At 31.5% G+C, this 27248-nt stretch overlaps 2 protein-coding genes across 5 annotated transcripts in view; one reads left to right on the top strand and one right to left on the bottom strand.

Moving 5' to 3' along the window:
- Positions 1-431: 431 nt before the first annotated feature.
- On the bottom strand, positions 432-2983 carry LOC125505179. Its single transcript, XM_048668458.1, has 4 exons — positions 2268-2983; positions 1991-2140; positions 1765-1888; positions 432-675 (listed from the first exon to the last, which is right to left on the bottom strand). The coding sequence occupies exons 1-4, from the start codon at positions 2334-2336 to the stop codon at positions 584-586; spliced, it is 435 nt and encodes a 144-aa protein (XP_048524415.1). The 5' UTR covers positions 2337-2983; the 3' UTR covers positions 432-583.
- Positions 2984-3902: 919 nt separating this feature from the next.
- LOC109542828 overlaps positions 3903-27248 on the top strand; it is a 101660-nt gene continuing 78314 nt past the window's right edge. Inside the window, exons 1-2 of one of the 4 annotated variants that reach the window (XM_048668525.1) lie at positions 3903-3917; positions 6140-6271. In XM_048668525.1, coding sequence (XP_048524482.1) covers positions 6228-6271 — 44 coding nt within the window. In that variant the 5' untranslated portion in view covers positions 3903-3917; positions 6140-6227. Of the gene's footprint in view, positions 3918-4218; positions 4408-6139; positions 6272-26420; positions 26745-27248 lie in introns of those variants that run through there. The other 3 variants (XM_048668524.1, XM_048668518.1, XM_048668519.1) reach the window with 3 other exon arrangements.

Genomic DNA, 27248 nt, shown 5'->3' with positions numbered 1-27248 from the left:
TTTTTAAACTGTTTTTATTAAATGAGAGATCATTTTGTTTTAGCAACCTTCTCTTTTCGGTCTGCCTTACACTTTGTGGATCCAGAGGCACTTTTTGTTGCTGATCGACCGTTTGTTTATTTAATTACTCGTAAAAGTGTGGTTTTATTTATAGGGAAATGTCAATTTTAGCTTCATTGTTTTATATGTTTTTTATATTAATACAGTTAAATTACAAAAGTCCGCTCAGATTTGAGCTGATGTTTAATTTCGACACATTAACTCAATTCGTGTTACCGTTTAATGCACACCAGCTTTATTTTCTTATGAATCATAACTGAAATCTGTATTTACTGTGAAAATCATTTTCTGTTATTGTAAACGCATTTTTCATTATCTGCAATGTGACTAGTGTTTGGTAAAGCAATATAGCTAAGTGCAAAAATACCCAGTAATTTCGAGGTATTTTATTCGACAGTTTATGTTCCATTAATAGACACAATTTTTGCGACTTCTTATATATACGATTTGTTAAACAAACTATTAGCGGGTCCTTAAGCGGCCTTAAGTGCTGTAAAAATAGCTTCGTTTGATTGAGGGTAAGTCAGACTATTGTAGCTTCAGTTTCAGTCATCTTGTCTTTGAGCCATATGTGATAGGAGCCGTATACGCAGAACCACAGAAAGCACAAAGCAGCTGGAAATAAATTGAAATAACATTAATTAGGCTCTATAACATGTATAATTCACTAATGGAAAGCGTATGTAAGGATGGACGATGGACGATTAAAATTTGGCATCATTTACTTTAAATATGCGTTTGGATTACTTTTTAGAAAATATGCTCATTAGACGGGAACAAACACAGAGTTTGTAAATTTTCTGAAATTGCGTTCTCGAAGTTTGCAAACTTGAAATTTATTTAAAGCTATATGGAAAGATTTTAGAGAAATTAAACGCAAATGTGTAGGAATGATCAAGCGGTATACCGATCTCAAAAGGACTTAAGCAATGCTCTTGTATTTATTACTTTCCCCGACATTATTTAAAATGTGTCTCAAATGTGCCTTTGCTTAATGGAAAAAAATATTGCGGTTGATTAAGTGCGACTGGTAAAGTCGAACATTAGTGAAACAAAATAGATGTGTATTGGAAACAAGAATGAAATCATGTAAAAAAAGGAAAGCTAGAGAGGCCAAGTTAAAGCTGGAATGGTGGCTTCCAAGAAGACGAGGTGAAGTAAACAGTAGAATAGTAAACGAGTAGAACACCAGAGAACAGTGGATATCTGCCATCTGAAGACGTAAAAGACTGGTAAGACATTTCACATTGTTTACAATTATTAATGTTAGTATCTTTGTATGATTAATTATTATATGATATGATTATTATGATTAATTTTATGTATCTTGTTGTTAGTTGTTTTGTGTTGTCACACTTAATTGAACATTTTCATGTTATAATTCTATCTTTTATGTGTAACATACACTCTGTATGTTACACGATCAAAATTCAATCAATATATCACAAACCCGCAGAAAATTATGGCCTGAAAATCTTCTCATTTAAGTTAATTTGATTATGTTTTATAATTAAGCAAAACACTCTGAACTAAACGCACAAATTGTCGATTTGATTTTTAAATGAAGTTTGTGGAGAGTTTTCATATTCAAACTTTTGTTCATTCATCAAACGTTCATTTTGGAAAATTTATATGTATATATAATTCATATTTTGCGGTATTTTCAAAAGTTAATTCAGGAATGTCTTTTGATGTATTACTTACCAAAAACGATGAAAATTATCAAAAAAGTCAGATCTTTGTGGGTGTTGCTCTCAATGTGAATGGTGGCAGCAAAGAGGCTCAAAAATATTAGCAGAGCATATAAAAACGCATATTTCTGATCTCTCTGAAAGAATATGCAATAGAAAAACGGACATAATTCTAGAAAACTTTGTATACTTTTTATAATTATTAAAATATTATAGAAACGTTTTTAAATTAAATTTACCTTGAGTACGGATACTAAAAGAAGAACACTCAGGATCAAATTGCAAACAGCAAATCCCATGGATAATTTGAAGAAGCCCATTTGAAAATCTTCATTTTCGAGATTTCGCAGTTTCAAACTGCAAATTATTATACCGGAAACGCCAAACAACTGCAAAAGGCAAACTGATAAGCTAAGTATATAATAATAATAATAAATATATTTTTTTGGGGTATTTGCCCAAATTTTTACTAATTAGACTTTCTTAGAAATGCAAGCACACACTTGAAATACTTACGAAATTCGCCACCATCACCAGAAACCAGCCTATTGTTAGTTTTCTGTTATAAAATTTGATTTCCGACATTTTTTTTTCACTTCACTTTTTTACCACTATCTACTACTTGCACCCTTTTTCGAAATTCTGCTTACAAATAAATAATAATTCAAATAAAAACATTATTTGAAGGATTCGTTGTTTTGCGTTCGTTCGGTGGTTTGTTCACTATCGTTTGGATGGACCAGTTTTCGCGAGATAAACACCACATAAGAAGTTTCTGCTTACATATACGCATCAGCCAAAAATCATTACTTTCCGAAATTTTGTCCTGCGAACTGGGTGAAGAACACCTGTTCTCTGATATTGAAAGCCGCTTTAATTAAAGACTTTATTACTGCAGAATTATTCAAATTGAGTAGTTCGCAAGTAACATTAAATTTGTCAATTGCTCTGTTTGCTGGAATGTTTTAATAATTCCAACTAATATCGATAAGTTTAGGAAAGAAAATATGTAAATCCAATTCAAGTACAGGGTTTCACCCCTCAATGCGCAATATTCCAGTCATTAAAGAAGAGAAACGACGGGGTCGACTAGAAGGCGCCAGAAATATGGATGTTGCGAATCCAGACTCTGGATTTTCTCAAAAATGCAAGATTAAATCGTTATTCTCAATGCACACATACAAGAATTCTTTATTTTTTGTCGATTAGTAAGTTTGCAAATTTTGAAACCAGTTAAATCAACACACTGAAAACTAGGCCTTGAGTATTGGGAAGCATTGTAAAAGACATGAAGTTTATATTTCATATAAACGTTTGTTCGAGGTCTTGTTTTTTCCAATTTATGGTCCACCACGTTTGAGAATAAACACGATGATCTAAATTTTAGATTCAAACTCTCTCCTCTTCTTCAAATATTTTCGAAGCAAGTCGTAAGCCGTTTTAATTTAATTACGGTTTGTTGTTTCCATTTTTTGTTTTCCGTTACTTTATTTAAATAAAAATGTATTGAGTGATTTATTTAGCGGTCATTATAAGTCAATGAAAAACATGTTTTTATTTACTTTTTACTGGACAAAATTTCTCCTAAACAAACACATTACTCTACAATGTATCAATCTACAAAAATGTTGAGTTTTAAAATGGGGTTTTTTACATTTTTCTATTTTGTTTATGAATAATATTTGTTTACTACTTTGACTGACCCCCATATGCTGATAACGGTGATTCATATGCAGGGTTATTGCCCTACCCTTGGTTAGTACCCAATTTACTTAAGTTTAAATCTGATAATGGCTTTGAACATAAAAAAACATTTATACTAATACTATACTAAAGATACTAAGTATCTATAGTTATAGAAAGAGGAACAGTCTGAGCAAATCTACTTGTTTATTAGACAATTTTGAAACACAAAACATTAACTCTCATTCTCCAAACAATCCTTTGTGTTGCTAAATATGTTTGCTTCATTCGCCTTTTTATTCAAGGAAATCAACATTCTAAACAGCATTTTCCTTTGCATTTCCACGGATATTTCTTGGATGTCGCCACACATTCAACGGAAAATGCAAATTCCCCTTTATCGACCAGTTCGACATTATTTTCAGTTTCGTGTCAACATTGAAAAACTCGATTTTCTCGGTGGAAATGTGCCTGGAAAATGAGGTAATGTACCGGAAAAAACTGCTGCTAAAGATTGCTCTAAACGCATGCCTCTGTAGTCGAACAGGGCAGCTTGTAAAGCTTCAAAAAATGATAACACCTATTATGTTTTCGCGATACGAGCAGACTACATTTTAATATTATATGAACTTTTATTTTTAAGTATGAGTCAGCGTTTGTTGTTGTTTTTCGTATATAGAAATGAAGAAGAAAAAATAATTAGGCACGTGCATCAGCTGAATCAAATTGGTCGCATTCGGATGCGTTTTTTTATTCGCCTCTTTGCTTAGATGTTGACAGCGGTAAATATTGTGCCGGCTTTGTAAACAAAAATCGATTTGTTGATTAAAATTCATATAAATGTACATATATTTACATCGCACCTGGATAGATCGTGCTCTCGATTTCTCGTATAACTGTTTCAAACAGACAGCAATGAACAATATGAAATTCCAGTGAGAACTTGTGGGATAATTTTTATATTAAAAATGAGGTAAGTTTTTCTGTATTTACATTTATATCACTACAAACAAGTGGGATTAATGGCAAATATAATCGTCTACCTGCTTTAAGTTGTTTGGCTCACAAAAACTGTTTTATATTATCGGATTTTATTCATTGAACGCATAATACTAATTTTATAAAAGGATACATTGGGAATAAGCCATGAATGACTTAAAATGCAAATAAATAAAATAAATATAGCTAATTTCTGCAAAAGTGAATAAATGTACTGAACTCTTTGAAATGTATACTAGATTAATTACTTACCAGCATTATACAAAAAATTCTTAAATTGTGTATATTTTCTTATTCAATCGGCCCTGACATTTAAAATTGAAAAGAATGTTGCTCTTATAAATTTATTAATGATAAGGTCACATACCGTTGTCAAATAAATAAAAACAGTACATTCATATGTGTATGTAATTAATTTATTGAAAAGATTTTCTCATTTTTATAAAACTGTTCTTAGTTCGGGCCTTCATCCAACAAGAAGATAAAGCGATTCCGCTTTATCTTCTTGTTTTTTGCTCATTTTTTTATCATCCGGATTTTTTCCAGGCTTATTTTTATTTTTCCTCACTAAGCACCTGAGTGTTCTTAGAATTTTTCCGATAAATTAAAAATGATCTGAACGGATCAACGCACAAGATGGTTTAAAGTACTTTCTTACATGATGCTTCTAATGCTAGTAGAATGCACCGAATACTGATGTTCTAAAAAACCAACTTTTAATATCGAAAATTTCCTATAATTACAAATTAGTGTAATGTAACGAGTTTCAAAATTAATATAATTTGATTTAAAGAATTATGTTTTAAAGTCATAGTTTGAAGAAGCGCTACATAAATAGCGTTTTATATTACTTTCATTGCACAAAACATTATTTTCCTTAAATATCAAGCTGTAAGTGATGCTATCAAGGGAAGTTGATAAATTATGTGAGACATTTTTCTGTGAGTTCTGTGATAAAACTCGTGCAATGAAACTATGGATTGTTAGGCAACTATTTATTTTTATTATGTTTCCACCTTAAGCGATCTTTGAATAATATATTAATGATGTGTGAAGAAGCTATTAATATTTAACCATATAATGTCATCCGAGTTTAAATTTATTTTAAATGATCATTTCGTCGTTCCGTAAATTGGATATTTGAAGGTGTGTACTTTCGATCAACTTTTTCTCAATACTGATATTTTTTATGGCTCCATTAGAACGCTATACAAAGAATACCTATCCAGTTTCCTTAGAATTGTCTACAACTTAAGAAGACATACTCAGGTATTTATTAAAAATACCTAATTTTGTACTAAACACTTTCTGCTATTTGCCAAGTAAACGCTTCATGTTTGAAAATATTTAAACGCAATTATACTTTGCCTCCATTGTACTCTAATCTTCATGGTATTGTTAATGTTAAATAATATCAATGATGTCACCAACCATTTTAAATTCGCTCGAACCTTTTTAGTAACATTTATCTTTCACTTACACCCATTTATTATTTTGGCCTGCGTCTTAGTTTTTCATAGTAAAGAACAGGTTTTTTGCCTCTTACCTATTTGAACCTTGTAGGTGGCAAGTAGTTTTTATAATACAGGGTGTTCAAGCCTCATTATTTCTGTAGGTCAATAAATTATATTTTACCGGGTGAAAGTGCGCAATAAAACAACTCCAGTTTTTGTAAAATGTTGAATGAATAAATGTTTCAATTGCAGGCTTAAAGGTGATCTACAATGTGAAAAGTGTGGGTTTGAAAAATTAACTTTCAATCGAAAGATCTCCTAATGGACAAAGAAGGTACTTATGACCTCACCTTCAAGCGGCCACATCGCGGGCCCTTTTACAAGGTAAGTTGTAGATTTAATGTTAAATAATTGTTGCTTGCTTTACAAGCTTGAATTAAGAGCCGACTGGAAGTCAATGATAGGCTTTCAATGTTTTTAAACTGATGTAATATGCAATGTTTAACCGGAATTTTATCCGTTGGTTTTTCCACACAATTTTTGAAAACTCGAATTAATTAATGCACCGTCACTTAAATTTATATGCGTATTGGTATTAACTTTTTAACATACCAAGAGCTCCTGTCTTGCGTCATAGTCAGGATTCTCGTCTATAGCATATAGGATATTTTGTGGTAAACGGTACAGAAGATGTTAGATGTGAAGACCATAAGAGATATTTAAACCTGGCTTGGTCAGATGTGACTAATTTTCGAAATGCTTGAGGTTAAAGTACCTCATTGTGTTCTCACTTTAGTCAGCTCAAAGAAAATTCTCTTGTTGCAAATTTGCAAAAGTATCATTCATATATTGACACTGAAACCCGCGAAAGCTTGACTTATTAATAATTAATCAATTAATTAATTAATTAGGTGAACACCCTCATATTTTGTTAAAATAGTTTTTTATGAAGTTTACATATACGACAGATGTTCAAAATAATTTGAAAAATGTACTAACAATTTTCCACTCGTCATTTTGCGTTTAGAATACATTAATATTTTTCCTAAAATAAATTGTCAACCGCAGTTATCGTTTGTTTAAAACTTGATTCACCCTATATGTATAGTTAGGGCATTGGATTTACGCAACTTTTGATGGTATGGTACTAGCCAAATTTCCTTCGTTATTTTTAATTATTCATTAATATTTGTTACAATATTTTATTTTACTAGAGTTTAACTTTTAGTTTAATAAGTTTCAATGCTGTTTTTTTACTTATTAGCCTTTCCGTTTTTCTTCTAATGTCTACAACAGAAGTTGTATTGGCATTTTCGATTTTCGTTGTGTATGTGCCAGGTCAGGGATTTGTAAGTTTTCAATTCTACCATCATATTTTAAGAATTTTTTTATTCAAATATTATTCATTTAACCATTTTTCTCATTAACTCTTCCCATTAGTGAAATGAATCAAGTTAATGGCAAATCGCAAATCAAATTCAGCAACTTTTAAATTAATATTCGCACTAGTGACAAATCGTTAAGTGAAGGTTTAAAGATAAGTTCAATTTATCAAAAAAAGAATGAATGCAAATTATGTTCGCATAACTGAATCTATTTTTAGGCGTTACCGAAAGTCGATAAATATGACATGAATGACTACCGCAAAAGACTGTAAATGTTTTAATGCGGTTTGCATTTTAAGTGCCGTTACTAATTGAATTTAGCCAAAACACATTGAACACACATGAATATGAATTTCACAAACATTTTTATCTTCAATTTTTATGCATTAGACGTTCATCTAATTTTTCTTAAATCATTTGCTTTAAAAACTGCATCAGTTTTTTGAAATTGTGAATTTTGCGCTTTCCAAGTTTTTTTCTTGGAAAACACGCCAAAATCAATAGCCGTTTAAATTTTAGATTAATAACTTTTATTTACCTGGAATCCTGCCAAGTTATACTTCGAAAAACAATCACATTTTTTAAATAATGTAAAATCCTGAACAAATAGTCGAGGATCTTACGGCCTAAAGACCCAATATTGATGTGACATGTTACATTTATATCCAAACTATTTGGAACTCGATATCTACTACTAATAAAATATACCCCTGCTCTAGTGAAATCTTTCACAAAATAAAAATTAACAATTTTGTTATAATTGGTGTCTTTCTAACGTTAATGTTGCTTTGTTGTTAAGGTTCCTGATAGCCAATAGGCTTTTTTAATAAAAAAAAAACACGAGCACTGTATTGAAATGTAATATCGAATTAGATGATACATCTAATGAGGATACTTGCAACTCGACACTTAGCATCAAACTGTCCGGTTGCTTTGAGTTATTGGAACTATGCAATTTAAGATATAGTCCTTCGGGATTGTAGCAAAAGCGCTGTAGAAATAACGCGAGGAAGTTATCTACAACCAATCCTAATTGATAATCATTATTGAGAAGGCAAATTTCTCAAGCTTTGGCATAATGATTGGAAAAACCCAATTAAACTGACTGCATAACTTGGAAATTCTGAAAAATAGTTTTTGAAGACAAGCATTTAATTATTTACTGATTGTTTTAAATTACCTATTAATTAAATTAAAGTTCATGCCCTCAAAATTTAATTTGTTGAGAACAATTCTCATTTTACTTTTTATTAAATTATGTGGTTCTTTCCTAAAAACGTTCAGAGATATTGTTGCAGCAACGATAGCTAACCGAATAGTGCGAGATTAATAAAAACTGTGTAAGAAAAATGAGTCAATATAAAACATTCAGAAATAAATTTGATTTCGAACATGTGCAATGAGTGGAAAGTTAGATGTCAAATTGCAAGAAATCAAGAGAATCATCAACCTAAAATATCGTGTAAATTTTATAACACAAAACAGATATATTATATCTAAATGCAATCCTCAAGAATATATTAAAGTTCGTAATTTTGATTGCTTGAACTTTTAAAAACTTATAGGAAAGGAAATGTTTAAATGTTACTTTATTCATGATTTACCTACCTATTGACAATATCGATTGCACCTTAGAAATTTCTTAGGAAGACCAGGAAAGTAAAAGAACGATTTTTTAATTATTTAGGGCAGTTTAGAATTTGTTCCTATTGCTTTGCCTCATAGTTTCCAGTGTGTAAAACAGTTAGGGATTACAGAATCTCCTCCTTCAGGCTTTTATGTACTTTTAGAACCTGCTTGACTTATTGACCCATCTTAAAATCCGATTCTTTTTTTGAAAATCGTTAAACTCATGGCAAAAATATTTTTGATAGAAGATGAAACTTGGCTAAGGAATAGTTTTATTAGTTTGTATTAATCGGCAGTTAATTAAAAAACTCGTAACCGAAGTACATATTTCAGTTTAAACCAACTAGAGAGAATCAAATACACGTTTTCTTTTAAATTATTGCAAAACTGGCAAAACATTTTAGAGTCAAAAAACAATTATCTTTAAAAGGAGAGTATCTTTTCCTTTATATAACTTTTGGATATGCCCAGATATTAGTACAATAGATGTTAATGAAAAGTTGTGGGCGTTACTTATAACTTGTTCTCTGTACTTGTTCTAAATTAATCAATTGAAAATGTATTTAACTAATTAGTTGAACTGTGATATTGTTAGTGGCAAAATGGAATAAAAACATTTATAATTTATTATGCTGAAAGATATTTCTAACTCAACTAGCTTGTCAATTAAAACAAAAACTATCGAAGGACTTGTTCTACTGACATCAAAATGTTGTATTCAATGTGATATTAATATGTAAATTTTCGCCGACTTCAACAAGTAGTCAGGTTTAACAAAATTCCATCCCACTCAGCATTCCCGGCACGTTCACGCTGCAATTTATCTAATAATTTTCTTTTTGAATGATGTAATTGTCAAAGATAGTTGAAATCACTTCAGAAACATCAGAAAACATGAATTTTCTAGACAGGTGTGTGGTGATTTATGCGAGTTTTTCGCCTAGTATCGGTAATGGATATCTTAATAGTTTGAAAAGGATATCGCAATTTGCATTACACGATTTGTTTTCATTGTTATTCATATTTGTATTGTACCTGTAGTAGTTTATGAACTATTACATGATCATAATTGGTTATGCAACTAGTTTGTATTAAAGCATAATGCATACGAATATTCCTTGAAATATGAATGTAAAAATGCACTAATTCATTATGCAAAGGACTGACGAAAATGAAGAAGAAATATGTTTGTTCGTTTGCCGGGGAAAAATATTGTGTCTAATAAAGCCCTGACCGCGGTTAATAAATTAGCAGAAAAACCGCTCTACAGCTCCTACATTACATAGGAATGGTGCGATCTCTGAATCCCCTGTATAAAAAGAGAAAGTGGGTATTATATATTCGGTGTAAATCCAAATAAGTGCTGCCATAAGACCACAAAGTAATCGTGTGAAAAATCGAATAGCAAATGCAATAGAAATGTTAAAGACATGTAGGAATAAGAGTGTTTTGAAATCCATTAATCGCTTTGTATTCACTGATTTTGTGGAACAGTTGATATTTGAGAAATTTTATTAACAATTTTTTGACATATTTTTACTGAGTGTTTGATAAAAAAATGTGTGTTTTTACTCTCGTTACTGAGGCTGAGAAGGCCTAAGGAAAGTCGCTTAACAAGTTAATATGAAACTATTTTCAAACTAATGATGCAATTTTAAAACTTCCTAATACTAGTTACGACCTCCTAAAACAGCAACTTCAAATATATTTTTATAATTAAATTTGCGAGGACCGAGCCAGCGTTTACTAGTTCACGCTTAACACTCAAAGGCACAGGAAATAATAAACTAAAATTAAGCGGTGGCTCAAACAGTACTCTTGTTTAAAATCGATTGACTTGACTTTTTGTAGAAAAGTCTAATTTGCATAGTAAACGATTATTTTTAGTTTAAGTTTGTCGACAAAATTATCAATTTTGATTTAAAAAAATATTTGCCTCGGTTGTTTAACTAAAATTGTTCTGGCGTTAAGACATTATTAGTTTACATGTTAAATTGCTTTTTGGAAAAACAAAAATTATAATGGTATAATTTAGTGGCAGCCCAGTCTGCGCTTAGTAAATATATCAAATGTGTGAAAAGATTTTCAATTTTTGAAGTGAAATTATAGGAGTTATAATTGATTTAGAATTCAACTGAAATATTAGTAGTAGAGTTATTATTAATTTGGATTTAGTGAAGTTAAATAACGTTTGAGAAATATGTTTTGCATTATTTGAAATTGGCATTGGAACGTTAATGGCAGTGTTAGAGTAAATCAGTAACAAGTGAAAAACTTATGGAAAATGAAAAGTTAATATTGAAATATATATATATATACAGAAATATTTCAGCTTGTATCGCATCATAATAGAACTTTCGAAAGTATATTTTTATAAAATTATTATCTTTGGTCCGGAACAGAAAGGTATCAATCTTCAATCTACCTTAGTAACTAGCAAAAAATATTTTAAAATTCTCATTTTCCAAACTAAATCCAATAACAATTTCCACTTATTTTGCTAGACTTCGTGTGTATTTGTCAAAATTTCGGCATTCATATCTAAACAAAGGTCCCGGTAGTAATTTCGTTGCTCAATTGATTTCCAAGCTCCAAATAAATATCTTTTGAACTAAAAATCTGGTTTTATTTTTTTATCTAATAACTATCTATTTTTTATATTTTTATGCTGTTATCCATAACAATCGTTGCGGAAGAATTTTTAAAATCAGAACAACGATAATCAGATTTAATTAGTTTTACGAATTTCGTTTCTTCGACAGTGGTACGAGTTAAAGTGTTGCTTCTGCTTATTACAATTGGGACCATCTTTTTCGTTTCTCTTCTCCTCAACATCGATAACTGTAATGTTTAATCTATTTATAGCTATTTGTTTCATATTTATATTCATCTATTTTTTCTAATTGATCTCTGCTCAGCATTTACAATAAAATAAAATGCTTCGAAATTCTGGTAAGAATACTAGTGTTTCTTTGTGAACAACACAAGATATTGAATACCACTATCTTGCATTTTTTCAAAATTTGATTTAGTTTTTTGCAATAAAAAAAAGTTTGCGATCGTGTTAAACATAAATCGATTGCGATCTTATGGATTTGGGGTGGTTTTTTTGGTTGGCGAAGAAATCTTTAAACCGCGGAATGTTTTTAATTAGAATTTTACGACAAATTTAACATTTAAGAATCATTAGACTGTGGACCATTGCCTGTGCCATTTTTTTGCATAATATTGATACATCATTATTAGGGAAATTAATAATGATTCAAGATTTTTATTTGACTACTAATTTGATTTTTATAATGACTATTAATTTCGGAGAAACTATTGGAAGTGCTGACTATTCATCCGAATGTAAATATTCATTCTTCAACGTTGTGAATAATGAATTTATTTTCATTTGGTTCTTCGAATTTATCTTTGTATGCGACACTATGCTGAGCATCTTGAATATGTTTTTTTGCAAATAAGCTATTTGAACTATGTGTTAACAACCTGTCTTACAAAACATCAGTGTAATACAAATTTCCACCACAGTGCCCTGATAATAATTGGGAACATCTTATAATAAAAAATAGTGCTTTTATTTAGATAATTTCTGGAAATTAAACCATTCTTTTTAACTTTTAACTGATTTAATACATATCAAAAATTATAAAATTTTTGAATTTATATTGCGCTCATTGGTTGTGAAACATCGTGATCACTGTTGCAGGCTCAACATAAACTATCAACAATTATAATTTATAATTGAGATCTACAATAGGGAATATAGTGAATAAACGTTCAGTTGAAAATCACCGTCATCATTGGTGTCATCATCATCAAAATAAAATCATTACATTTTCAAACTATTATACTTAATGTGCATGATCTCATTTGAAATGAGATCCTTCAAAGAATGTCATCATTGCTGTTTTTTTTTTCACTTGGCATTATATCTTAGAGGCTTGGTGTTGAGCAAGAAGATAATCAGAACTAACATCGCTTTTTGTTCGAAAATCCACTTCAACCATTTGCAATAACGTGAACATACAGATGACGGTCAGCAATATTTTTAGAATCCAATTAGTCTAAAAAATATATAATTGCCTGGAACTTATTTAAAAACGTGCATTCGACAGCCTTGGCTTACATTTTGCAAATTTAAGTAAAACAATGGAGTGTATTGCCGAAATATCATTTGACTCATATACATATATAGAGTGAATCATGCAATTGCGGTTGATGAGTGTGATGAAAGATTTATTCTTTTGTCACAGATTTATACGGCTTATCAGCAAGCGCTGAATAAATGGAACAACGCCTTAAGGACGAATGTTAAACCTTATGATTGAGACACTCAAAAAAAAAGTTGATTAATGCTAAATAAATGTATATATTTTTAATGAAAGTTGCAGAAATACAAGTAATAATCATTATTTTCTTTCAATATATTAACTAAGCGAGCTAGTTGATTACACATTTTCAATTATTTTTGTTAAAGTTATCATTTAGCGCTAATAATTTAATGAGTAGCAAATTGGATGATGAAATTTAAAGCGATTAGCAAAACTACGCATTTTAAAAATATATGCAAGCCTATTATAACTGTATCATACAGGATGGAGCACCGACAACTACCCAGAAAAGTTTTGTGGTGTTGATTTTTGAAATTATTTTCAAGTTTCTAAAAATATGCATTATCATGCAGATGGTCCTTTTCATATTCAATTTCAATAGATATTCTGTATACAGAAAAATCAATATGTTCATCAATAATTGTAATTCTTCTACCGAGAACCGCGGTATCCTCCGCAGATTTTACATGATCTATACTTTCCTGTATTTTCCGAGACAAGATGAAAAATTTCCTCATTGTACATATTGAAGATCAGGGCCAAAGAACCCTTTTCTGTTTCGCACCTCTTTTGATTTCGATTTGAGAACAACATTTTTGGTGACTTTTATTTGTGTTCTTCAGTTCCAGTAAACTTATTATTTGCTATAAATGTATTCAGTATTTCGACCAATTTTTCAGCTCGCACCTTGTCAAAAGCTTTGTCATATTCCAGATAACCGATGTAGAAATATGTCGTTATTCATATCTTCGATTCAATGCATTAAGTGCTTTGATTTCATCATGTTTAGCAATATATTTACGGTGTGAGTAATTAGGCATAAAGTTTTATATTCGCCGAATTTAAGCAAGATGCTTTCTTTTCCTTTGCTTTACTTTGTCTTTATTGTTCATCTTATCTTATTTCATTCACTCATGTTGTTTCACTAATTTTAAATGTCCTCCTTTATTTACTTATTAATTGTAGTCTATCATCTGTTAATCCAAGGCTTCTTTTAGTGGACTTGTGGTGTTAGTAATTTAGCAGGGTTTCTTTATAATGCTTACAATGTCAATCATTCCTCATTGATATACCTTTCTACTTTGTTTGCTTTTTATCGAGTGACTGTGAAGTTTGTACAAGTCGCAAGTACAGCTTTGACTTGCCGTTTAACTAGTCTCTTGGCAAATCTCTTCCTTGCTATCTGGAGGATGATTTCTGAGTTGTATGCGTTATTGGCTTTAATTGTTGTTGGTAACGTTTCACATCTTCAAATGCCATCTTTGCTGCAAAGGTTGGCAATAATCAAGACATTAAATTTTTTAACTTAACGTCAGTACTTCAATAAAAAAAAGTGCCATAAATGGTCACCAAATGACAAGTATGGAGAAAAAAATCGGAATTTATGAAACATGTGTAAAACCTAACACAGAACTCATGTATAAGACATGATGACACACAGACAAAAATGCTGATAATAAGATCGACAGAAATTAAATCATTAAGAGCTATCAAGGGAACCACCGTCATGGATTGAATAGGAAGTTATTATTATAAATTTAAACTCAGAAGCGCAACAGGTGTGTACGTACCACTAGCAAGACGTTAACAATTTAGTACAAAAGCTGAAGTCAGAATAGTAGCAAAAGCTCAGACGAAGGTTTAGAGCTAATAGAGAAAAAGAGAACAGGAAGAGACAATTGCTTGTTGCTATTGGACCAACTTTTCGGTTTATAAGGCTAGAAGGGCTTTCTTCATATTTTTTAATTATGAGCCTGAGTAGCTGATATTGCTTTCCTCTCACAAAGTATCCCAAGTACTGCATTTTTATCGTTTTCTTGATTAATATCACTTCCATCTCTTTTATGATGCTTATTGAAGTTGTCATATTTGTGACTGTCCTTACAAAAGTATCCTCCACATGCGTCTGTACTTTCACATATCGAAGCTTTCGAAGTCTTTACTATCTGCTTTATTCGTTAATCAATTTTCCATTTCATAGTAGACGATTGAGAGTAGATAATGCCTAATGATTCGGATTTTGAGGTCAATCCTTGAGTCTCTACCGTTCAGTGCCTTCTTCCATCCTATCATTAAGGTTCTCACTCTTTTATGAGTACCTAAATTTTACATTGATTCAACATAGTAACTCATCTAATTACTGTAGAAAATTCAGGGATGATCATTAAACGTCCTCTCATCTTGAAAATATTAATTTTCACGTGTATTCGACTACATAACTTGTTATCTGTTGAACATATTTTTATATAACTGACTGTTTCTCAGGCCATAACTGTTGACCTTACAATACAATGGTGAAAGTTAGTATTAGACAAAAAAAATTAGGCACAATTAAAAACCGATTAGCTATAATGCATAAACAAGATAAAAGAATTCGCATTGCGTTATTTCTACCATTAGTGTTTTGACGCGAGCACGCTTGCTATTATTTATGTTTTCACTAATTGAAAAGTCAACAACGTATAATGTAACAATAAAATAGTTTAACAGACACACCTGCGGGCATCGCATCGAGCCTAATTAATCTAGACATTTCGAGTAAAAATAACAACAAAGAAATAAACAGGATTTTCTGGGAAGTAATATAATAAACGTGAAGTCATTGGATAGTTTTGCACAAAGAAATATGAGAAGAATAGTTGCATGTTTTTTTATAGGAAAGGTTTTAAATAGAAATGTTTTAATAGCATTCGGGCAATTAATTTTGATGCATAATGACACAGTCAAAGCAAAATTATTCTTTCCTAAATTAATAACGTCTAGGTGTTAATTGAATGTTTTAGTGAAGAATGGTGTGATACCTATTTGCTAATTTGTTGAATAAATTACTTTTTCTAGATTTAAGAGAGGAAGTATAGTAGAGCTGGTCTAAATGCGTTAACTTATAAAAGTATCATCATTTTTACATCATGTGCTATTCAATAAATGCTTATAACGGCATTTTTGTGGTTGAACAATAATATTTCTATACCTATATAGGGCGTCCCATAATTAGTGCTACGATGCCAAACTACCTATTGTTGAAACAAAAACACTAAGATTTTCCATAAATTATATCAAAAACTTTATAATAATCGCATATAAGGTGTGGGTTGTTTGACATTTTTAAAAGCGTGGAAATTAGTAAATTTTTGCATGAAACTACGTATTCCGGTTTATTTCAAATGCGGTAGCACTTTTTATAATTTTACGAGGACTTTATGTGGATCTAAATTTTTTCGCGCCGTTATTTATTCTGCAAAGCATCTTATGTATCGGACTGCTTTAAAGCCAATTATTGAATTAAGAAAGAAATGAAGTAATCGGACAATAAGCAAATGTTTAATTTTTTTATATTGAATACTACGCAAAAACAAAAACCAATATTAAGGTGTCGATAGTGTCGTAATATTTATTCAAGAAATTTGCAATATTTAGCGATGACCGGTCGTTTGCCGACTTCTAAATATATCAATGACCAAACAATCACCTTTTTATACATTGAATTTTTAATTCAAAAGCGAGCGCCAATATATCGGTTAGCCACATGCTTGAGGTTTTAACAATGGGCTATTACCCAATAGATTTTGCTAATTTGGAAGCCTGATTAGAAAATGCCGCAATGCGTCTGTTTCAATCGAATTTTGCATAAATTCCAACGGTTTTTGCATGCCGCTACAACCAGCCACAACTAGCCGATCTTAAATCTTCACATTTACGATTTAGCATTCAAAGTGTTCACTGTATTGATATCGCGACCTTAAACTTTCCCGAATAGGAAATGCGACGCAAAAATTCAAATCCCGATTGAAATTTGAGACCTGATTAATCAATAACTGGCAAAAATTTTCACCTCCAAAAAGAAGGCCCTTGCCCATACAAGGGCCTAGCGAGGTTACTATAATGGCCGATATACCAATCACTCGACCACTTAATGACAATTTTAAATGCTACGGCGTATAATCAATAATTTAGTTTTTATTTGCGCCCAGGCAGTATTATTTTATTGCATGTTATTTAGGTACAGGACAATAACTCATGTTGTTAAGTGCTTCTTTCAGAGAATACAAAGCGCATTTTGTTGTTGAGTTATTAGATCATCTCTAAATAATCCCAAAGGAAATGATGAAAGTGAGAATTTCTTGTGGTCAGTGGTACAGGCAGGCTTGCATTTCGATTCGAATATTATAGAAATTATGTGAAAGTTTTGCCCAAAACAAAATTATTCTCGATTTTTCTTTTATTAAAATCTTAAAAATGTAGGTACCTTTTGATGCAGGATGAAGTATACCTACTTATATTAAACCATTAACGGCCAATTAACATTAACTCAACTTGATCAAATAATCAAATTTGAAAGAAACCCAAAATTGAAAAGATAAATTATATGTACAGACTATAATAAATATAGTCGAAATATTTTAACAGGCAATTTTGAGAGCAAACTATTGAAACAGGTTGGAACTAATGAAACAGGAACATTGATTTTTCGGAAGAAACGAAGCATATGCAAACCTCCGTAGCAGATTATGTATTATTAATATTATTAATATTATTACGCGATAAAAGATCATTTGCGTCTTACAAACATGCTTGTGGAAAAATCCGGGGTACTAGAATTGTTGAAAATTAATAGTGATTACAAYAAAATGAAGAAGAAATATATAACMCATTTAGACAAAGCTWYTTTCAGAATTTCTAAAAGCGCAAATGCAAAAGATTTTTWAAAACTAAAAAAMMRAASGTTTTATCAATCCTATCWTCTGAAWTTGCGAKCTTTTAAACCASCAATTTGTATCGWCAAAAATAMTTTTTGACAATGGATGAGGTATTAAAAAGTTWTCTTACAGAAGATTTTTCACTAGCAAAGCCAGGTTCGCACGCAAACGACATTTCCATTTTGGATCGATTAAAAAACACATACATTTTTCTAATCGAGTCATTAGAATACATTCTAATGTTTTTAAATTTATTTAATTTTCTTCCTACCAATTTTATTCCTGTTACTGACCGCCACTGGAAATCTGTTTGAAGTAACATTTGAAGAATACCAATCGAAACTTTTAAATTACAAAATTTGTTTGTGTCTTTTTGTGAACCAAAAGTGTTTGCAAGACAATGTCTCAGATTATTAATGCCTTTGGACAATCTCATTTAAATTGGAGTAAAACCTTCTAAGATTTATGAAATAAACACCGTGAAAGTGCCACGTTTATGCATTTATCTGTTTTCAAGTGTTTCTGCTCAGTAGTTTTACCCAAATGACCTCATTGTCTCCAAATGACGATGGACTAGGATTGCTTAAACCGTGGCGGGGTTTAAAAATTATATTTAAACAATTGGGCAGCATAAGTCTATGTTTATTTTGTAGCCTTTTTGTTAATTGACAAATTGACTCATTAGGTTGCCTTAACAGAACTAACATAACATGAACATTAAGTTAACGCATTAGAGATGTTTGTAAAATAATACACATGTAAGAGAACATTGGATTTTATGTTTCATGGACATTTTAAATACAACACCCTGTACTTTATCTTGACAGGATAGTTCAACTCATTCTCTAACTTAATATGCCTAGATCAAGCCAATTGTTTAAGCAAAACACCAAAATGATGTAATTATATCCCAATAACGTTTAATTTTAGAAGTATATTACAGCGATATTCTTTAATTTTGTTTAAAATATTTTATTTCAATGGAGAAACACCTGTTGCAGTTTGAGTATGGTAGGTGGTGACATGGAGGTATGTCTATAAATGCATTTCTATTACGCGATTTTAGTTACTTGTGCACAACATATCTCAATGGTTGTCTACTTAAAGGACGACGACTTAAACTGATCATGTGTTATATAACAACACTTTTTGCGTGCAAAATGAACATTGTATTGCACCCCGTGAAATCCGATTTCTCCTGCTATTAAAAAATTATGCCCTTCTGTAGTTTACTTCCAAAATATTACGCGACAGTTGTTAAAAAATCAATAAATCAGACCAGGTTCACATAAGCGATCAAACTTCCAATATCTTTAGTGTCTTCTAAGAACTTTTGATCCCGCACTTACCGTTAATAATCCTCAATAAGGTTGTAAATATTTAGCGAATGAGATAAATAAACACTATTGAGTTTCGCTCAAATTATTCGAGTCGGTACTATAATTTTTTAATACAGATTCAACTTTATAAAAAATATACATGGTGTTCCGTAAATATTTTAAAATAATTTAACAGCGTGTTCTCCTAGTCACTTTAGAGGGGGGTCTTCCTGATAATTTTTTTAATTTGAAGTTTTGTTGTTGAGATATTTGATTTCCAAAATGGCGGAAAATATTAGTTTTTGTTGTTTTCCTTTAAAACGGTTTAACATAGAAACTTCAATTTTGGTATTCATTATAAGCTAATTGAGTGCCATTTTATGATAGTGTTTCGTGGTTCAATTTGCTTTCATACAGGGTAGAAATGTGGAACCCTTACTTTTGTTTTGTTCAAAACTTTTTTGTGTGCACCTAAACTTTTATCAACATAATTTTTTTAATTACTACAAGTTGTTTATCAACTTTGTTATCTCTTATTGTTTTTTCCTAAGATCCCTAGTTTGTCCGGAAAAAAATAAAATCGTTCTCTTTGCCGTTCTCAAAATGTGTAAGTAATTAAGTTAATTTTTTAAAATCTTATAACGTTTTCATATAATAATTTTGGTACGCATTATTAGTTGATTACTAACAACCTAAATAATTTTTCTAAATTGTGTATTTTGGTTCACATTACAGATATTAAGTTTGAATAAATTTCACTTAAATAATAACGTGGTAACAATGTGCGCAACCATATAAACAAACAAAATTAAATTTAAATAACCATTCTAATGTTAACTTAGCAGCTCTTAAAATTGGTCACTGACATTTTTGGCATAATCGCAGTATTTTAGTGAAATTTAAATTTACAGACCGTAAAGTTTGCACTGAAGTTCTTATTTCGTTAGAAATATTAAATATGTTTTCCTGAAGTTCTTCGATCGTACTTACTTCTGTTGAATATACCGTATTTTTTAAATGGCCCCAGAAGTAAAAATCAAGCGCGTTTAGATCAGGAGATTTAGGAGGCGAGTTTATAGGAGCTTCTTAACCTCTCCCAATCCAATGGCTTGGAAAGTTTTGATCAAGCCGAAACGCTTTCATTTTTTTGCGGGCAAACTAGTGGTCTTAGGAAAAAACAATAAGAGATAAAAAAGTTGATAAACAACTTGTAGTAATTAAAAAAATTATGTCGATAAAAGTTTAGGTGCACACAAAAAAGTTCTGAACAAAACAAAAGTAACTGTTCCACATTTCTACACTGTATAAAAGTAAACTCAACTACACAACACTACCATAGAATGGCACTCATTTAGATTATAATGTACCTATACCAAAATTTAAGATTATATGTTTAACAGTTAAAAAAAAACAACAAAAACTAATATTTTTCGCCATTTTGGAGATCAAATATCTCAACAATGAGACCTCAAATTAGAAAAATTCTCAAGAAGACCCCGCTCTAAAATGACTAGGAGAACACGCTGTTGAAATATTTTAACATATTTACGGAACACCCTGTATAAACATACATTTGTTCGAAGTGTCGCGCAACGCTTGTTCGTAGAATTGAGGAGTAAAATATAATTTACAAAATTTACTAATGTATATAAATGGAAAAAAGCAAATTCATATAAATACACGCTGTTCTATTAAAAAACCGCATTTTGATCAGGTACGCGTTTCTAGAAAATATTGTGTTATCTTTTTATCATTTGTACAAAAGTCTCTGCACCACAGTGGTATCATCATGGTAAATCATATCTCTTGATTAACTTACATTATTTTACTATACATGCATCAAATGCAATGCAGGAAGGTTTTCACTAGTTTAATATCTACACAAATTAATCTTTCTTGCAAATGCCCCTACATGGCAAAATAAGGTGTATTAAACCATTGTCAAAAAACAACAAGTGCAAGGCTATAAATTGCCATTTCGACACATTTCCTGTAAAAACGATTTTGACCGTGAACGAATCAAGAAGCATTAATCTGGAAGCCTACAGAACACCCCACATGTCCATATGTGGGCATGCAATGAGATTCATTCATCGAAAAAATGCACTAATGCAAATCACATCATAAATACGATTCATGTGCCAGGAAGACAAACAACAATAAAGCATGAGTAAACAATAACGAAACAAGGAAGAGGTCCCCAACGATCAAGAAACCCGAGAGACCTTTGTGTATTTTATTACAACATAATCGTGCTCCTAGGTCAGTGATTAGCCAACGAGTTAGTGGCTTTGGAAACTTTATAATTTGGTGGTTTAATAACTAATCATCAGTAAGTGAAAGTTATTTTCAGGCTGGTTTGATCTCTATTAATGATTAATCATCCTCATTAATCAATCTTTCAATTATCAGAACTATGTTCTTGTAGACATTGTTAATTTGCGGCCAAGTTCTAGATGTGGCAATCCGTTGATTGTAAATAATAATATAGGAAATTAACAACGGGTTAAAAATCCGTGACGCTGAAGTGGAATTATTAGCAGAAATCGTGGGAAGGTGAAAAATAATCTGGCATGTGAGAAAAACTCCCGTAATCCAATCAGGAGTTAGTCACACCGATTTAATTATCGCACTTACTATAAACCCATTGAAGTATTTGCGTAGATTGCGAGAAGTTGCGAAAGATGTATCAAATCTCTTTTACCATGAATTTCAATATGTTATTTATACTTGGTGATACATATAGACAAAATTGTTTTGAATTGCATTTGAAACACATTTTTTGCACAGGGGTAGTGATTCAATTATGACCGTTTTACTTTAGAGTTCAGACGAAAGTATTAAATATAAATTAAGAATCAATAGCTAAAAATTTTGTTTTGGAAAACATTATTTTATTTTTTTAAATTACAATTTAGACTGTATCTGTAGAATACTTCGAGTCCGAAATTCGAGTCAACGCGGCAGTTGGATAGTCAAATATTTTCGCAATCCTCTCCTGATTTCTTTATCATCCATTGCTACATATTCTTAAGCGCAAGAGTGATACAAGCCACCAATAATGCAACGTGGATCAGTATGATCTAAAAATTGGGAAGATAGGTAAACTTCTTGAAATCAAGACTTTTTTGAGAAAACTGCCAACATTTTCTTACCGATGGTTCATTTTCTAAAAGGATAATTTAATTCTCCCTGGAATGATGTAAAAACGAGCGTTTTGTTTCCGAGACATTAGCAAAAGCGGGACGGAAAACATGAAATTGTGGCCTAATCTTGCACCTAAAGGTCTGATATTCAAAATTTGCATTCTGGGTCAAAACTGTTTAAATTGTCTCACTCTTCTTATTATGACGAATTGAGTTTATCAATTATCTATCCATCGATGCCAAAACGAATTTTGCAGCTCAAGTGAGCCTTCAGAAACTTCGAAAAAAGCAGCGTCTAATCTCTAAATCAACATTTAAAAAGCGCACAAAATTCAGGATTTCATGTGATTTGAATGAATGTTTGAAGGTTTGAAGAAATTTTGATGACATTTAGAGCGCACTATTTTTACTGAACGCACAAATCTGAACTTGCGGATATAATCTAATATGCGGATAACCAACAAATAAAGATAATTTCTGTACCGATACCAGAACGACTGAAAAAATTGTTTTGTTTTGGGAATTCGGTCTGGGCAGTAGTAAGAAAACGTAGGTTTTTTTAGCTAAAAAGCTTTCGGTAATTAATTTTTGCCTTTATGAAGGTGCATAATGGTGTATTTCTTACATGTTTTCATTATTGAACAATACCATAATAATAATTAAAGTATATCGGAGACAGTTTGAAAATTCCATAAAAAATATGATCTGAATTAGGGCTCGGAATTTTTAAAAATCTGATATTCGAATATTCGTTTAGTGGTTTATTCGAATAGTAAAATTACTCGAATACTCTAATATCTAACGAATATTCGAGTATTCGAGTATTCGAATATTCGAGTATTTCTATTCGTATTCGTTAGATATTCTAGTGTTCGTTTTCCGTTCACCGTTTTCCAAGAAAAAAAATCGTTATCTCATATCATTTTTGGCAACTAGCCGCAACGGATAAAAAAGTGCCTTTGTCGGCACATTAATTGTAACACGCGCTAAAGTTGATGACGCGTATCACCAGAACACAGAGACGTGATTTTACATTATAATTATTACAAATATGATTATTTTCATTTGCTTGTAAATATATGGGTATTTGTTTAAATGCTTGTAGAATATGAATAATTTATTTTATAAAAGTATACAAAGTGCATATAAAGATATTTGCACCTTGTGAGTTTGATAATGTTGGTGTATTCGTTGGTATATAATTATTCGAGTATTCGATTATTCGAGTATTCGAATATTCGGATATTCGAATATTCGGTTATTCGAATATTCGAGTATTCGAATATTATGACTACACATAATTATTCGCTTTTCGAATATTCGAATATTCGAATAGTTGAATTATTCGAGTTTGATTCCGAGCCCTAATCTGAATAGTGTCTCAACTTTGGTAACTGTGAAGAGATTAATTGAAAAATTCAGGAAGACTGGATAAATTGAAAACGCACTAGTCATCCCAGAACAATCCCTTCAAATGAAAATCCGAGAACGTCAATGCTGCTCCTGGACAAGAAACAGAAAATTCAAGAAATTCTTTGCAAACGATCTTTCTTCGTATACACAAACTTGAAATATCACAAGTACTTTCGCCTAATGGTCATTAGAGAGTTCGTAGAATGAATTATTGAGCATGAACAGGTGGGTGCTGATTTTTCGATCAAAATCATGAATCAATTGATAAAGCGATTTTTTACTTTAATGGCGTTGTTAGTGGCCAAAATTGAATTTACATAACTCACCCTGTGATTGTGGAAAGACAAATGCATTCAGAACCTGAAACTGGTCGGTGGTGATTTTGGACTTGAGGCATCCATCATTGCACTTTAATTTTTTTTTTTCGAAAACGAAGCTGATTAAACGGATACTGTTATTTTTGCCGAAATTGATTTCTGTGGAAGTATGTGGATTTAACAAGACATTTCCGGGTTCCGTTCAATTACTGCGTGAAAAAGCAATGCCTAGTTGTGTTCTCCCTCGTATTGGTGATCCGAATAGGCCTCCTAAATCGTATGGTTCAACACCATCCGGTTTGTTTTTATAGGGTCTAATTGTAATCAAATATTTATGTCAACAAGATCATGACCACACATGCATCACAGGGAAACAATAACCGTCATATCAACAAAATATAGGCACATTTATGTAGCATGGTTCTGGAAATTTTCCTGGAAAAAAAATGTAAATCGAGAGAGATCATATGGCAAAAACTGTGAACCTACATGCCAACAAAGCAGTGAGGGCCATATGGCCGATGTATTACTCTATAAATAACTCTGTCGTGTGTACATTCTGATTTAATAAAAAAATAACACCCCAAATAATAAACACTATGTTTTCTATTTAATTCAAATTTCCGATTAATTTTGGGACACCCTTTATTTGTATCAGATCTTTTTGGAACAGACGCGCAAAATTACTCGATGTATTAATTTTTTACTTTTATCTACAATGTTTTAAAGTTTGAACTGCGAATAGTTCTTCTGGCAGCACAATCCAAGTAGAAACTCTTTTACCTCGATGTATTGATTAATATTTTATTTAAAATAATTTACAGAAAAATTAGAGCGCCGGACTACACGATAAAGAACAACCTCGTCTTATCGCCTCTAAAGTACATGCGGCAATACTCAATTTATTTTTTTGCTAAAGCAGCAGGAAACCCTAACTAGGTGTCATTTTCGAGACCATTTAAACATTTAGTAACATAATAGCTTTCTTGCCAAAGTTGTCGTTCTTGGTAGCTATTGTGTTTCTGTTTAAAAAAGTAACGTTAAACGACGCAAAGAAATATGAATGAGAAGTGGGAAACTGAGCTTTACTTTATGGGCGATGTATATGTGCATTTGGTTCGTGCTTATCTATTTAGATCACACATCAAACAAAGGTGATAAGTGTAATTTTTAAGTAAAATTAAATCTAAACGGCGAACAATGGCATTAATAAGCACATATGTGGTAAGTGAAATAGTAATGCCTAAGACTAATACAACCATCTGACTTATAAATGCTTTAAAACAATTGATTGTTAATGCACATTTGTTTAAGCCACTTATCATTTATGATTAGAACACTTTAATAAGAACTTTAAATAAAGTCAAGCATTAATGAAATATCAGTGAAGTGTGGTAAGTAAAATGCGGAAATTAAACGGTTGTGCATACAACTTAAAAAAGATTTTCTAACTAAATTACTAATTATATGTAAAGAAAGTTCCATTCGGTTAATATAAGTGCAATGACCCGTCGGTTTGTGTAGGGTGCTCCTAAGGAAGTGTAGCGATTCCTCATGGAGAAATATCCACATTTTTTCAAGCGAACAAAAGGCGATAATTTTGCCTGTTCGAGGCTCTCAAAGCTCGAACCAATATCAAATCCACTGGCGATCATGACGTAACCCCTTAAAGCAGGACTCCCTTGCTATAAATAAAAGCACCATAGACTATCGATATCGCGGAATTTTACCAGGCCCCATTATTTGCAGTTATAATCCAGATAAGTACATTTTGTCTTGTAACCCTGTTGAAGTAAAACACCGCAATTATTAATGTACATTATCTATCGTCGATTATATACATATAAACATATATACGACACATTATCTGTCGTTCGATTCACGGGGCATGAGGGCGTACATGTGAAGTACCATTTCAGAAACAATATCCATTTTATTCGGTTTTAGTAGTGCGCAGGTAAATTTAAGCGAATAAATACGACATTTGCGCATCACCTGTCAAATAGTAAGAGTAGGTGCAAATGTCAGCCCAACCCTTGTGTCAAACGTGACATTATCGTGCACTTTTCTAAATGTAGCGCTGAAGTGCATGTCACATTGAACATTTGAGTTAGAGAAGTAGGTGTAGGTTTAGAATTAAACGGCACACTCTGTATAAATATGTAACAATCTAACTTTAGCCAGTCGGTGACAAGGAGAAAGAGTTCCGATCGTTGAACGAAACAGACAGAGCTCGAACACATACAAAACCGCGTGGGGGACTTGGTGAATATCCGACAACATGGCGTTTTACAGTTCACTATTAAATCGCCTTACCGGGTAGACGCGAGCTTCTTTTGTTTTTACCATACCATTTTCGATACGCTTACGTCGATGTAACATCCAATCCGCGACCTACTAATCTTGATCGGACCCGTACTATTTCCAAATTTTTTCCATAAGTATTCGCGTGGGATATGGGGGAAACATGGAAACGAGTGTTAGAAATAAAGTTCCGTTAAATTGGGGGGGTTGGGGTAAATTGCACGGAACCGAAAATGGAAACTGAAAATTTGAACTTTTTCGGAAGTTGCCTGTTGGTTTTTTGAATCATTGGCACGTTGTGTTTGAGAAGGTACTAAGTAGAGTTTTGCCCCAAATAAACGCGTTTGAAACTTTTGCTGTTTTTAAGCTATTTTTATCCTTTTTTTAGTCAGTTTAATTTATTTTTCCTCGGGTTTTAATGCCCAACATTTTAATAACTATTCAAACAGCTTTTGAATAAGTAAATGTGACATTTTTTGACAAAACTGTCAGGTGCAACTGTCAATTAACGTCAATCTGTGAGCGTAGTTGAAATAAATTGTCATCCCTAGATTGATTTAAAAGTCAATTTTCTTATGATTTTTGCTTCCTGGAAGAACCATATCAGAACAGTTGGTTGTGAAAGAAACAGAACATCAACAACCTCCCTAGTGTTAAGTTTGTCGTTTTTGTCGCATTCTTTGTTTTATCTTCTTAATGTTTCAATTTTTTCGTAATTTAATTCTTGCGTATGATTTTGAAGCACGAAATTGACGAAAGAAAATAGTGTCCAATCAAAGTGTAACTTATTTTGTGAATGTTTCTGATTGAAACA

This window comes from Dendroctonus ponderosae, unplaced genomic scaffold (assembly GCF_020466585.1).
Source record: "Dendroctonus ponderosae isolate FM_Combo_2020 unplaced genomic scaffold, Dpon_F_20191213v2 Dpon_F_20191213_7, whole genome shotgun sequence".
NCBI lineage: Eukaryota > Metazoa > Arthropoda > Insecta > Coleoptera > Curculionidae > Dendroctonus > Dendroctonus ponderosae.
This window is presented reverse-complemented; position numbering and strand designations above follow the sequence as displayed.